We start from the raw sequence: 12,249 nt of genomic DNA, 5'->3' as shown, positions 1-12,249 counted from the left end.
CACTTTATTGTTCCCATTTTAAATAGATTAGGAACTTGAACGAGTCTTCCCAAGTCCCAGTAAATGGGATGTCTTTGTGCTGTGTTCATTTTCTGCTGGGTTTGTAAGTGGTATCTCTTTTAAAGATCACAAAGCATTTTTTTTTCTCTTTTTGTTCTAGAGTCCTTAGAAAATAGCCCTTAAAATATGACCCACTTGCTAAGCATCCTTTCCCAAAGGTTTACTTTACTGCTTTTCATTTGGGGACAAATTTTCTTAAAATCACCTTGTAAATAGATAACCCAAGATTAAGTAGGTTTATATATTTACAGACTATGAGCTCGATGGAAAGTGTTGCAACATGTGGTGATGCCACGTTTGCCCGCATGTTTCATCAGCGTGGATAGCTGATGAAAATGTGTCATGTTTGTTAGTGAGCAGCAGCAGCAGGAAGAAAAACCCGTGCGCTGTCTCTTTAACAGGCTTCATGGCTGCCTTGCCTTGTGCTCGGGGCATAGTGGGGAGGAGGGAGGGACTTTGTTGACCGAAAGCCCCGGTCTGATTGGCCGAAGGGCAGTGACATCACGCAGACGGAGGGCCTGTGGTGTAAAATAACATCTCCTTTTATGGGAGGAGGCGGACAGTGCCACTCTCTGAGAGAGGTGAGATCTGTTTGTCTCTCATGGATTACCCCCTTTTTTTTTTTTTGTTGCTTTTTTTTATGTTTCCTTTTGTTGTTTAAACTAGTTCAACGTATCCTCATGCTGTTATTATTTATGTATGTATGTATGTGTGTGTGTCGACATGCTTAGGTTTATTCTTATACATCTTCTGTGATATTTTAAATGTCCTTCTTTGCAACATTTATTTTTTTTCACCGTTCCTCTTCTTCTTGTCTTTATAACATTCAGTTCAAAACGGATATAAAAACAGATATTAAACATTAAACTGTTCATGCAGCACTCCTGTGTGATATTGCATAATGTCTAATTATCAGAATCTGTGTCTCATACACATTTTCTCATGTCAGTTTTTACTATTTATATCTTAAAGAAGGCTATTTTATTTACCTCCAAATGTTTTTCTTTATATATATATATATATATATATATATATATATATATATATATATATATATATATATATATATATATATATATATATATATATATATAAAATGTAAAACGTGTATACTTTAGGAGCCAGTTCCTAGTTTCTGTGCACAAACTTGGCCAATAAAGCTGATTCTGATTATTCCACACAACCTTCCACATACATTTGCACCCCCCCCCCCCCCCAAAAAAAAAAAAAATAGCTCTATTCAGCTCACCGGGTCTCCATTCATGCTTTAACCACAGAACAACAACACAGACACAAAAGCAGCCCCAGCCTCTAGACTTTACCTTGCATGTGACCACCCCCGCCGTTGGCCGACATGGTATCTACCGAGAGCAGGCAGTCCCCTCCCCTCTCTGAGTCAGATTTGTCTCCACTCCAAGGAAATGCACTGTACCTTCGAGTCGAGTAAAAGAAGTGGAGTTGCAGTCTTACAGCTGGACGCTAAAAGATAGCATTTCCTGAAAAAGGGGGGCTTCGCAGGAGGAGGAGGCTGACACTCAGGTCTAGGTTAACTAGTTATGAGGAGAGTACTTCTGAATCCCTAGGAGATCTTTTGAACCTTTCTTCCAATGTTTCAGTGGTTGAGGCCATGGCCTCCCAGTCAGGGTAAGAAAAGCACAAGTACTTGGTTTGGTTACTCCTTTTTCTTTTTTCTTTTTAAATCTTTGTATCTGTCAAGAATAAAATACTCCAGTGTTTTATCACCAAGAGTTTCCTCTGTTTGTATGAGCTTGCATAATGGCTGTGTGGCATAGGCCCTGTCCTGAATTGATGGTGATCAGATAACCATCACGTCTCTCCCTTTTTTTTTTTTTTTTTTTCTTGACTTTTAAGACAAGGCCTGGCTGTAAAGTTGCGAGTTGCAGGGAGACAGACGAGCTGATTAATTTAGCTACAACATGACCGGAGTTCTCAACTCTGGAGACTTTGACCTTTTAAGTTTGGCAGACTATTGATTTCCCTTCGGTTACACACACATAATATTAGTATTTAAAGCTAGCTGAGTCTTACAAAGCACAGCGAGAGTTTTATTTAACTTTGTAACACTCTGTAAACTCTACCTTACTATTTACTTTTTAGATCCTAGCTAAAAGGACTTGGGCCTCAGATGTGGGCTTGGCCAAATATGCAAGTCAAAGCTTGACCTGACTGTAACTTTTAAACGAATATGTGACATAAGAATTATCATCTGCTTCGTATTGTTGTTTGCAAAACAAACCTGACATTATTAACATGTTATTTGGGGGCTACTTTAAAGAATAGAGATAAATTGTGTCTAAATGACGTATTTAAAGTCGTAATTCATACGTTTCAGAGAGTTATGAGGACATTTTTTTTTGTTCAGATCGACCTAACTTACCTGAACAGTTTCCACCATTCGATTAATATGAATTAAGTGTTGGCAAGTAAGTGTAGGTGCTATTGCTTATTCTGAGAAGTTATGAGTAAGACAGGAAACACACCTTCTGCATACCTGTGGTAGGTTTCAGAGCGTTGGGGACACCTGTATGTTACTCACTTTAACATACTCCCTTGGTTAAGCTAAGTGATCCTCGCCCATAGTTGCTTTTGTACACGGTGGTCATTTGGCTATTGGGATTTTGTGTACAGTAGGTTGAACGTTGTTGTAAATCGCGTTAGTGTACACAAACGCAGAAGATGTGACCTTTCGCCCACAAGAATTGTTTTGCTCCGGCCTTTTAAATCTAGCAACAACGCCAACTTCTTATCTTGCAAGTGGTTATGGGATTATTCTTTTTTTATATATATATATATTAATGTTTCCATCATCTCAGAATAGCATACGGATGTAGGAAAGGAGCTCTGTTGGTCTCGGGGTCAACTCGTACTGCCATTCACCTCTTTTTTGTCTTTTCATGCCTTCTTGAAGTTTTGGCCGTTTAGGACCCGGACTTAACGGCTTAAAACGGTTTAACACCGTGCATCAGTTTGTACCTGGCATCTTGCACCCCGTTTCACAATTAATTAAAGTTGTTTTCTATGTTCTACTATAGGTTTTGATATACAACCTCCATAAGTTATATTTACCAACAGCAGGTCTTACCTTTATTAATTTTTGAGCCGGGTACATAATCTTGCATATTTTCTAAGATCCAATTGGCAATTGGGATCAGAAATGGGAGTAGAGAATATTTTAGTGGTTTTCGGATAATTCAGGTAAGGCTGTATTAGTTAGATGGTATTGTACAGTATTGTCGTGACGAGTTATTTACGTATTTAATGAAACAATGACGAATGAGCTGATTCGTCATGCTTTTGGTACCATGGGACGGTATGTGAGCTAGTGGAGGAGTAAATTGAAATGAAGCCATTGCCATTTTGTAGCTTTAAGCCATTTTATTTGGAAATCCTTCACACAGTTATCTGGGTTCAGATTCCCATTTGGGTCAGTTGACTTTTATTAATTTGACAGATTAGGACCCCCAGATCTAACTAGAATAGGTCTGAGCACCCGCCTGCTGGAAGATTACATTAACTGGAGTCATAAAAATATGATGGACGGAAAATTACCTTTTTTATCAGCTGTTGAATCCATCAAAGAGGGTACGGACTCTTGGTTTTTACGACTGGACGCGGAGTCTGTACAAAATGTCCCGAGGCAGATGGCTCCATTTTTATACACCAAAACGTTGGGCATGTAACAGCTAAATCTACAAAGGTACATAATATTGAGTCCTCTGCTTGTTTTGGCCGCAGTCCACATGCTTGACAGACCTTTGATCTGTCCAATAATCTACGCTTTGCTACTTTTTTTTTTCTTCAGCTGGTTGTTCAGTCCAAGTTGCATTCGGACGTCTGTTTTGTTTTTTTCCTCCACTGCTGGCTTCTCTTGTTTTTCACTTTTAATTTTGTTTTTGGGAAAGGTTAAAAAACGAAGGCCGACTGCTGCTTCACGCGCTTCTCCGCCTTTCTGCTTCAGCTTGTTGAAACCAGCAACAGTCAGTTGAGCCTTGCGTGTGACGATTTCCTCTAGAGGTGTACCACAGCGCGACAGTCTGCTAGTAAACATCAGCAGCCCGGGTCAAACCGTGGTCTGAGCGGACATGAGACGTGTTTACCAAAAAGATCCTGTCGCTTTGATTCACGTTGGGGGTCGTTGACACAAGCAGTAACCCACTCCCAGCTTAACATCAGCGGGTTTGTTTACATGTCCGTTGCCTAGCCCTTAAAGACACCATAGCGTAGTGTCAGTTTCTTCCTGAGCAGTCACAATGTATGGAGCATTATTTCTCTCAGTGCCTTATTGTTTTTTTTTTCTTTTTTTTTAACCACAAGCAACATTTATAGCTTGAAAGAGCCTCAAATGAAAGCTTTTATTCTTGTCAGCTGTGAGGTAAAGGGGACCAAATAACTATCATTAAGCAGAGTTTACTTGAATGTGGCTTTAGTAAATCATCCGCACAGTTAGCTGTTGTAGACACTCAGTGCCTGAAGGGTGGTAATCAGCGGTCGGGTCAGTTGTAGCGAGTTTGTCATCACGAAAACTGTTGTGTTGCTTCTTTTTTTTTTATGTGTGTGTTGTCCAAAGTCATGGCTCTGCTGTAAATTAGGTGAAGTCCACAGACGATGCTCGCTTTCCGTCTTTCCTGATATACCCGTGCTCTATTTAGATACTTACACTGCAAAAATGGATCTTAAAATAAGTAAAATGTTCATAAAGTTAGTGTATTTGTCCTTGATTTGAGCAGGTGAATAAGATTATTTGCCAATGGAATGAGTATTTTGACCTCTAAAATAAGATAATTAGACACCCTGCACTTGAAATAAGATGATGGAGATGAGTTGTTCCTATTTTAAGTGCATAAATCTTATTCCATTGGCAAATCATCTTACTTACCAGCTCAAATCAAGGACAAATACACTCATTTTGAAGAACATTTTACTTATTTTAAGTTCCGTTTTTGCAGTGTAAGAGTTCGGTGACCTTGCGCTCCTTGAATAATTCTCATCCGTGAGTAAATCCAACTTTGCGTTGAGTATGGATTTGCGTTTGGGAGCGGCTGACGACGCAAAGCAGAAGTTTGTTTTTAAAACCGTCCATTCCAGACTCACGGCCATGTTTGACAGTCGGCTCATCAGAACCTCCAGGTTGCCTTTGCGTAATCCCGCTTCTCACTCCGTTGGATTTGGCATTATTGAGGATACATTTCACATAAAGCTTGTTTCTTACAGGAAACTCGTGGTTTCAGATTTACACTTCCCCTGCTGGAATCTCTTCTCTCATCTTTGTAAGGATTGAAGGCGCCTGGATGTGGTGCGTTTAGGGATCTAGAAGAAGGCTGGGCGGTTGTTGTACAGTCACACTTTGTCAACAGGTTTAAACTTTTTGTTTTCGCTGACAGATTGAGAAGCTCTCATTCTAGACGGGTGGGCAAAAAGCCAAACTGAAATGAGTTTGTTCCTATTTTCAAACCTCTGTGGCTGTTGTCTTGTTGTGCACACGAGAGAAAAGACTCGTGTCAGGTTGGCTTTTTTTTTTTTTTTTTATGAAACGCTGATGGTTTGTCTAAATGTCTGGGTTTTAATCGTATTGATCATAGTATGAGGTGTGAAGTTTTCACACATGTAAATACAAACTGCTGCTTGCAGTGTCATGCTTTAAAACTTGCGCAAATGTTTTTGCGGTGCATTATGGGTGTATGTTCATTTAAAGGGAACATATCCATGCAAAATCCACCTTTCTAGCTCTTAAAATACGTTTTGTTGTGTACTTGGAGTCTCTAGGAATGCAGAAAATATAAATGTAGTCTCTCCAGGAGCTGAGTACATATATTTATGTTCTTTTCGGGTCATATTTTTCAAGCCATTCAGTTTTCTTGGCTGTCTATTATGTTCTATTATGATTTTGTATTCCAGGCTGAAGGTACATATGGATAAGTCATTGGTTGTTCATCATACCGTCCCTCAGCATACTCCAAAAATGGCTGACAAGGCTGGAGTGGAACACCGAATATCTTTGTAGAGTAAGGACTCTTTAGCCTAAGTGGAAGTGCGTCAGCGCTCACTAGAGATGCACCGATCCAGTTTTTTCTGATCCAATCCGATACCGATACCTGGGCTAAGCGTATCGGCTGATACCGATCCGATACTACTGTTGAATGAATAAACTATATACCTTGCCTTGCCTTGTGAGTGAAGTTGTCAGGCTTGAAATAAACATCGCTAAAGAAAGCTCTGCATGTTGGTTAGCTTGGTGCTTTAGAAGGTGCTTATTTAAGTCTGTGGTGTTGAATCTACCAACCTTATCACCCCCTTGCAGATGCTGCATGTTTCAGTCGGACTTGTTGGTGTATCAAGTTTGAAATGTTTCCAAATAGTCGACTTGGCTCGGTCCGGCACTTTCTCCGTGTTGCTCTGTATTTGCTCATTGCTAGCTGCTGCGTAACCGCCGTTGCAAACATAGAATAGAAGTGACTAGATCGGTGTAACTGTATTGCTGTGTATGATATAACTAAAAATAAGAAATGACTGAATGAATGAATGAAAACTTTATTGTCATTGTCACAAGAACAACGAAATTTAAAAAAGTGCCATTAATCCGGGCATATGTTTTAAAAAAAATCTGTCCCACAATTTACACACAATATAAGAAATAAATAACAAATAACTGATAAAAAACAACTAATAAATAAAAATAGCACATTTTCACACACGACTGGATCGGAAAGCTGGATCGGTATCAATCATCTGATATCCGATCCAGATAAATAGTCGATATCTGAGCCGATATCCATCCGCGTATCGGATCGGTGCATCTCTAGCGCTCACCGTAATAAATGCTGTCCGAATAGTTCAGTCAGGAAGGAAGCAGGTAGAAAAACTAGCCCGTATGCTCCCTGTCATGGCTAGCTTTTCCTAGGAACCCTGCGGCGTCCCTTACTGGCGCCAAGAAGCCTTAAGCTATCCCACAATCGTTTACGTGACATAATGTATCAGCACAGCCCCCTCACGAATATCAACGGAAATGTCCGGGGAGAACAGAGCGACTGCTGCAGGGGTGCAAGGCTGCAGGCCTTGCACCCGCAAGGGTGCAAGGCCCATGGATGATGGGCACATGGATGATGTGACTCGCATCATCCATGTGCCCATCATCCATGGGCGTTTCTGTCACGTCATGACGTCGGAGGTAAAGAGTGTCCGAATTCGGCACAGGAGTCCGAAGCTCCTTTCCTCCCCACGATAGAATTCTTGCTATTGACCCTGTGAAAGATCAAGGAACAGGAGCTAGGAGCTATTATTAAGGGTATGCGGATGTAGCCACGGCGACCTGGAGGGGGTGGGGTGTGAAGTGCCTCCCTTTGATTTAAAGAGACGGCACCAAAACGAGTTGCTCTCAGACCCACCTCAGAACAGGGGCAAAAGAGGGGGAACATCGGGCAAGGAATTCAGACCAAATCATCGCAGTTCCATCATATATGCGCAACTGAATGATTTTAATGTAAATAGTCAGAACTGAAAAGCCTGATATGTCCCCTTTAAACCATTGATTCTCAAGCTTTGTGTAACAAAAAGCCACTACAGGAAATTATAGGTTTTCCAAGTATTACAGCTCCGACGGACATTTTATAACAGCAGGGCAACAGGATTTTGGCTCTTTGGAAGACGAATGTGTGGAAGACATGCGGCAAAAGGACCGCAGGCCGGAGTCCAACCGTGGCAGCCAGCCAGGGTTATAATACAGTGGGGGAAACCCTGGGCTGCATTACATGTCAAAACTCTGGTAAAAACAAAGCAGTTTGACACTTTAGGTGGTTTTTATCTTATTAAAGCTTTCATGTTTTTAAAAGTACAAAGACAAGATTGCCATTAGCTAGCCTGGCTCATGAGAATAATAGAAAATCCTACTTATTATTATTATTATTATTATTATTATTATTATTATTATTATTATTATTATTAACTAAAATACACGTGAACTGTTTAATTTCCTTCCCAGAGCCAATTTCAAGGGTAAAAGAAACCCAAGTTGCCAGCAGCGCTTGTTCTGCTTCACTGTTGTCCCGTTCAGTTGCTACTAGGAGTTTTTAAAATTGTCTTCACTGCACTTCAGATTTAAGATGTCTCTGATGGAGCAAAGGTCAATGAGCGTTGGACACACCTTTTTGGCTCTTGGTGCTCAGAGGCTTCACATCGGTTTGTTTATATTTACCATGCAAATAGTTTTGTCAAAGAACAAAAGCTGTCACCAGAAGCAGCCAAAGTAAGGACGTGTGCCACGCTTTAAGAATCATGGATGGCTTTTTGCTTCTGTGTCTGGGTGAGTGATAATTTTCTACGGGAAAACAAGAAGTAAACAAGTCTTTTAAAACAGCTCTAGTTTTATTTAGAACTAGCTGAACTGTGTGTTGCACTTTTTCGTCTGTTTTGTCTATACGACGACTGTGGGATTTTATACTTGTTGTGATGAAGTGCAAAAAATAAGACCGATGTAAAGAAAAATATTCTTGATGGGTATTTTTGAGAAGATTAGACGTGCGTCTTGCGATATTCCATCGGTTCTTTTGGCCGTGGCGCAAAAAGGACACTGGCCATCTGCACGAGAGGATTATTTGGTCGGAAACTGAATTGTGTGTAGACGAGCCTAAGCTTATTAGAGGCTACTTTCTCCTCTGGTCATTCTCTTTAAGTCTTTAGCAGTTTAAAAAAAAAAAAAAAAGTGAAATATCACTTCCTGCAGTCATAAAACCGGGCATGAATAGGATGGCAGTTGGAAAATGTTGCCGGTGTTTTTATAAAATCTGTTTAAGGGGGAAATAATCTGCATACTGCCGCTTCCTCTGCGACCTAACATTGTTTGAGATTATGTTATCTGGTGCGCCGTGTTTTTTTTTTCTTCTTTTTTTTCTGCATTCTGTTGACTCGCTGCTCTGTTTTTTGTGTTGACAGCAACATGAACCGTGAGGACCGGAATGTGCTCCGAATGAAAGAAAGAGAAAGGAGAAATCAAGAAATCCAACAGGGAGGAGGAGAGGCCTTTCCAGCGAATTCCCCTCTCTTTCCTGAACCCTACAAAGTGGTATGAGTGTTTCTGGCTCTTCATCGTGGTTGTTTTTTTGTTTTTTTTCTAATACAGCTGGCATGTAATTTATCAGTTCGGAGATATTTCCTACATAGACCGGAAGTGAAAACTGCATCATCAGGAGCTTTTGCGCTGTTGCTGTTTTTGTTTTCACTTTAATATCTTGCGTCATGTTCTCCTTCACAGTCTGCCCGATGAGCCAGAAGAACCTAAGATGCTTTGTTGTGTTGCCACATGTCTGAAAGTGATACTTCACCTTGTTTTTAATCCACAGAATCACAATTTAAGTGTGCGTTACCATAATGATGTGCTAGACAAACATTAGATGCCTTAACTTTGGTGGTTTTTAAATGTTTCCGAATCAACTTCCAAACCCGAAAATCCGAAAGAGTCTGCTGATATCTCTAGTCAATCAGCTGTTTTTGGTAAACAAAAGCGTCTCTGTCGCACTTCCTCCCGCGTCTTCCGCTTATACCTGCATGCCCAAAATGTAGGCCAGCCAGCTCCTGTCAGCGGGGTAAAATTGTAAAGAGGATTAAAGTTCTCTGAACTGGTTCAGATCTTTGCCACTAACCAGATTTGAGCAGATGTAAGTGGCTCCTCTCTCTTGGCTTGGGCTCGCCATCAAAGAGGCAGCGAGGAATGTGTCCTGACAGGTCGGGAGCAGGAAAGCCACCAGAGGTGTGTGTGCGTGTTTGTTTTGCACCACAACAAAGTGAAAGATGAAAGCTGACAAATACAGAAGAATCCTTAACGTTGACCTTTTTTTTTCTTTTTTTTTTTTTCCCCAAGGGAAAGACAGTTTTAACCTGCAGACTTCCTCAATATTTTGCAAAAACCTGAAAATTTGAAGTTGTTTGGGGAGGAAAAAACCATTGCCCTTCAAGTCCATCAAATTTCTGACCTTTGTACGTCTTGCCAGCTGCTTGTGTGAGCCTTATGTAAGATTTAGTTCGACTTTCTGACTGTCATGCTTCACCAAGTGGAAGTCTACGGCGTTATGCTTTAAAGCCCGTGTGCACACACACACACACACACACACACACACACACACACACACACACACACAGCTGCAGCTGTGGCCTCCCAGATCTAGACCAGTGCAGCCGGAACGTTTTTTATGGTGCAGAGTTTATATGCTTGCTGATTTGCGCAGAGTGAGGAGCAGTTAACTTTCTTTAAACGCTGCTGCATGTTGTGCATTTTATTCTAATTGAAAACAGATGACTGAAGCGAATCAAATCAGACTATTTTAACCGAGTCGTGTGTCGATCTAGCAAGAGGATGTCCTAAAATGGACAGAATGCACGTCGGGTCTTCACATTTCCATTTAAAGACCGTCTTTTCTTTGAAGGTAAATGGTATTTATTTTATTTTCCATACATGCCCTTACCATTGCTCGACGTTTAAAATGAGTTTCCCTCTATTAACCGTAGGATTAGTGAGTTCATGAGAAAATGATTTGGCAGAATCCTCTGGGCGCGGGTGTGACGCTCTGCGCGCTCTCGTTCACTCGGCTAGTTTGAGTCTCCACCGTAATCGACGCTTTAGCGAGAGAACACGGGTTAACCTCAATATTTATAACTTTCTAACCTCAGAAGACATCACGGCTCTAAACAAAGTACCTGTGCAGTCACAGAGGCAGATGCTTTTCCTCTTCCACCCATTCACGTGCACAACACTGCTGTCATTTCAACTTGTCGCCAGAGGGGGCAGATGTCCAGGAACTTAACGCTACGCTCCTTTAACCAAAAAAAGAAGACGCACGTGGATAAATATTAGAAGATATTAGGTTTAATAAATTCTGGAAACAAGCCAGTGGGATGCTTGATATCTGATAAGACCGGACAATGACTTTTTTTATGGGGTCATATTAAAACATTGTGTTGATTTTTAGGCTTTAAACAGGTTTTTGTGTGATGTATTCATTTGTTTTGGTGCAGTTAAAAGAAACTACTTTGTATCAGAAAGTTTTTGCCTCCACGATGACCTCTGAAAGGTTTTGGTTTGTTACACAAGTGCAACACAATCAGTTTTACACAGTGGACCCATTGTTTAATATGCTCACACAACATTGATATCGCTGCACAGCCCAATGTACTCTGCGAACACAATGAAAGGTGTTCCAGTCATGCCTTGACGTCTGTCAATTCTGTACACACCAGCAACTGAAACCAGCAAACTAGGAGAAGAATAGGCTTTACTCCCCCCCCCCCCCCCCCCCCTCAGCTGCGCTAATGAGACCCAGGCCACATGCTAGCAGGAGGTGGGGGAGTGCACGTTATGACCAAGCCAGTAACATTTCCTGCTGCAGATAACGGCTTGTGTTTCCTCACCCTCAGAGCGAATCTGTCAAACAAAACAGAGGTGTGAGACTGCATGTGAAACTGGAGACTTTGCACAGGCTGCAAACAAATCAACTGGAACCTGCGGCCGTCAGAGTGATCGATTAACCTCTGTGCCCAGGCTGCGGGCTGACTCTTATCTCTGTCCAGAGCTGTGGGCCGATGAGGCTTTTTTTTTTTTCCTGTTTTCTTAATCCAAAACTAGGGAAATAACGGTTGGTTTTTCTTGTTTGTTGGTGGTGAGAATTTCTGTTATCATTTTGGGGAAGTTTAGTCATGCATAAAGTAGCATTTTTGTGGCCAGATTTATTTCTGTTGTCCATAGTCAGTAAAGCCCATTTTCTCCAAAATTCTCTCTCTAGAAAAAGATATAAGCCCATTATTGAAAATATTTTTTAGCCTCTCTGCCTTCAGAGATCATACATTTTTTCCATTAGGACCAGAGTCAACGTCACACTGCGAATCAAGGAAGCACCGCTGTTAAAACTGCCATTTTTGCTTAGATTGTGAGGCAGTTGTTTTAAACAGTCTTTAGCATCTTATGCCAAGCCGGCATCATTTATAAGTTCCTTTTTAAAAATGACACAACTGACCAAAGTGCTTAACAGATTATCATATGTAAGCATTCAAACACTAATACAAGAAGACAATACAAGAACTTGAACAAATAAAAACCAACTCTCTTGTGCTCTCATTTAAAAATACACAGGGAAGAGGCACTGGCCTTATATTAACGACCGTAACTGTAAATTATTTAAATCCACA

General features: G+C 40.9%; 1 protein-coding gene across 5 annotated transcripts in view; it reads left to right on the top strand.

Moving 5' to 3' along the window:
* aff4 (AF4/FMR2 family, member 4) overlaps positions 1-12,249 on the top strand; it is a 41,924-nt gene that overhangs the window by 9,250 nt on the left and 20,425 nt on the right. For 4 of the 5 annotated variants that reach the window (XM_021323413.2, XM_012876215.3, XM_012876216.3 and 1 more), the window contains exons 1-2: positions 1,477-1,704; positions 9,007-9,136. In XM_021323413.2, coding sequence (XP_021179088.2) covers positions 1,688-1,704; positions 9,007-9,136 — 147 coding nt within the window. In that variant the 5' untranslated portion in view covers positions 1,477-1,687. Of the gene's footprint in view, positions 1-1,476; positions 1,705-9,006; positions 9,137-12,249 lie in introns of those variants that run through there. The other variant, XM_021323412.2, reaches the window with a different exon arrangement.

Source organism: Fundulus heteroclitus, chromosome 11, assembly GCF_011125445.2.
Source record: "Fundulus heteroclitus isolate FHET01 chromosome 11, MU-UCD_Fhet_4.1, whole genome shotgun sequence".
NCBI lineage: Eukaryota > Metazoa > Chordata > Actinopteri > Cyprinodontiformes > Fundulidae > Fundulus > Fundulus heteroclitus.
Note: the sequence above shows the minus strand (reverse complement) of the source record. Positions and strands in the feature narration are given on the sequence as shown.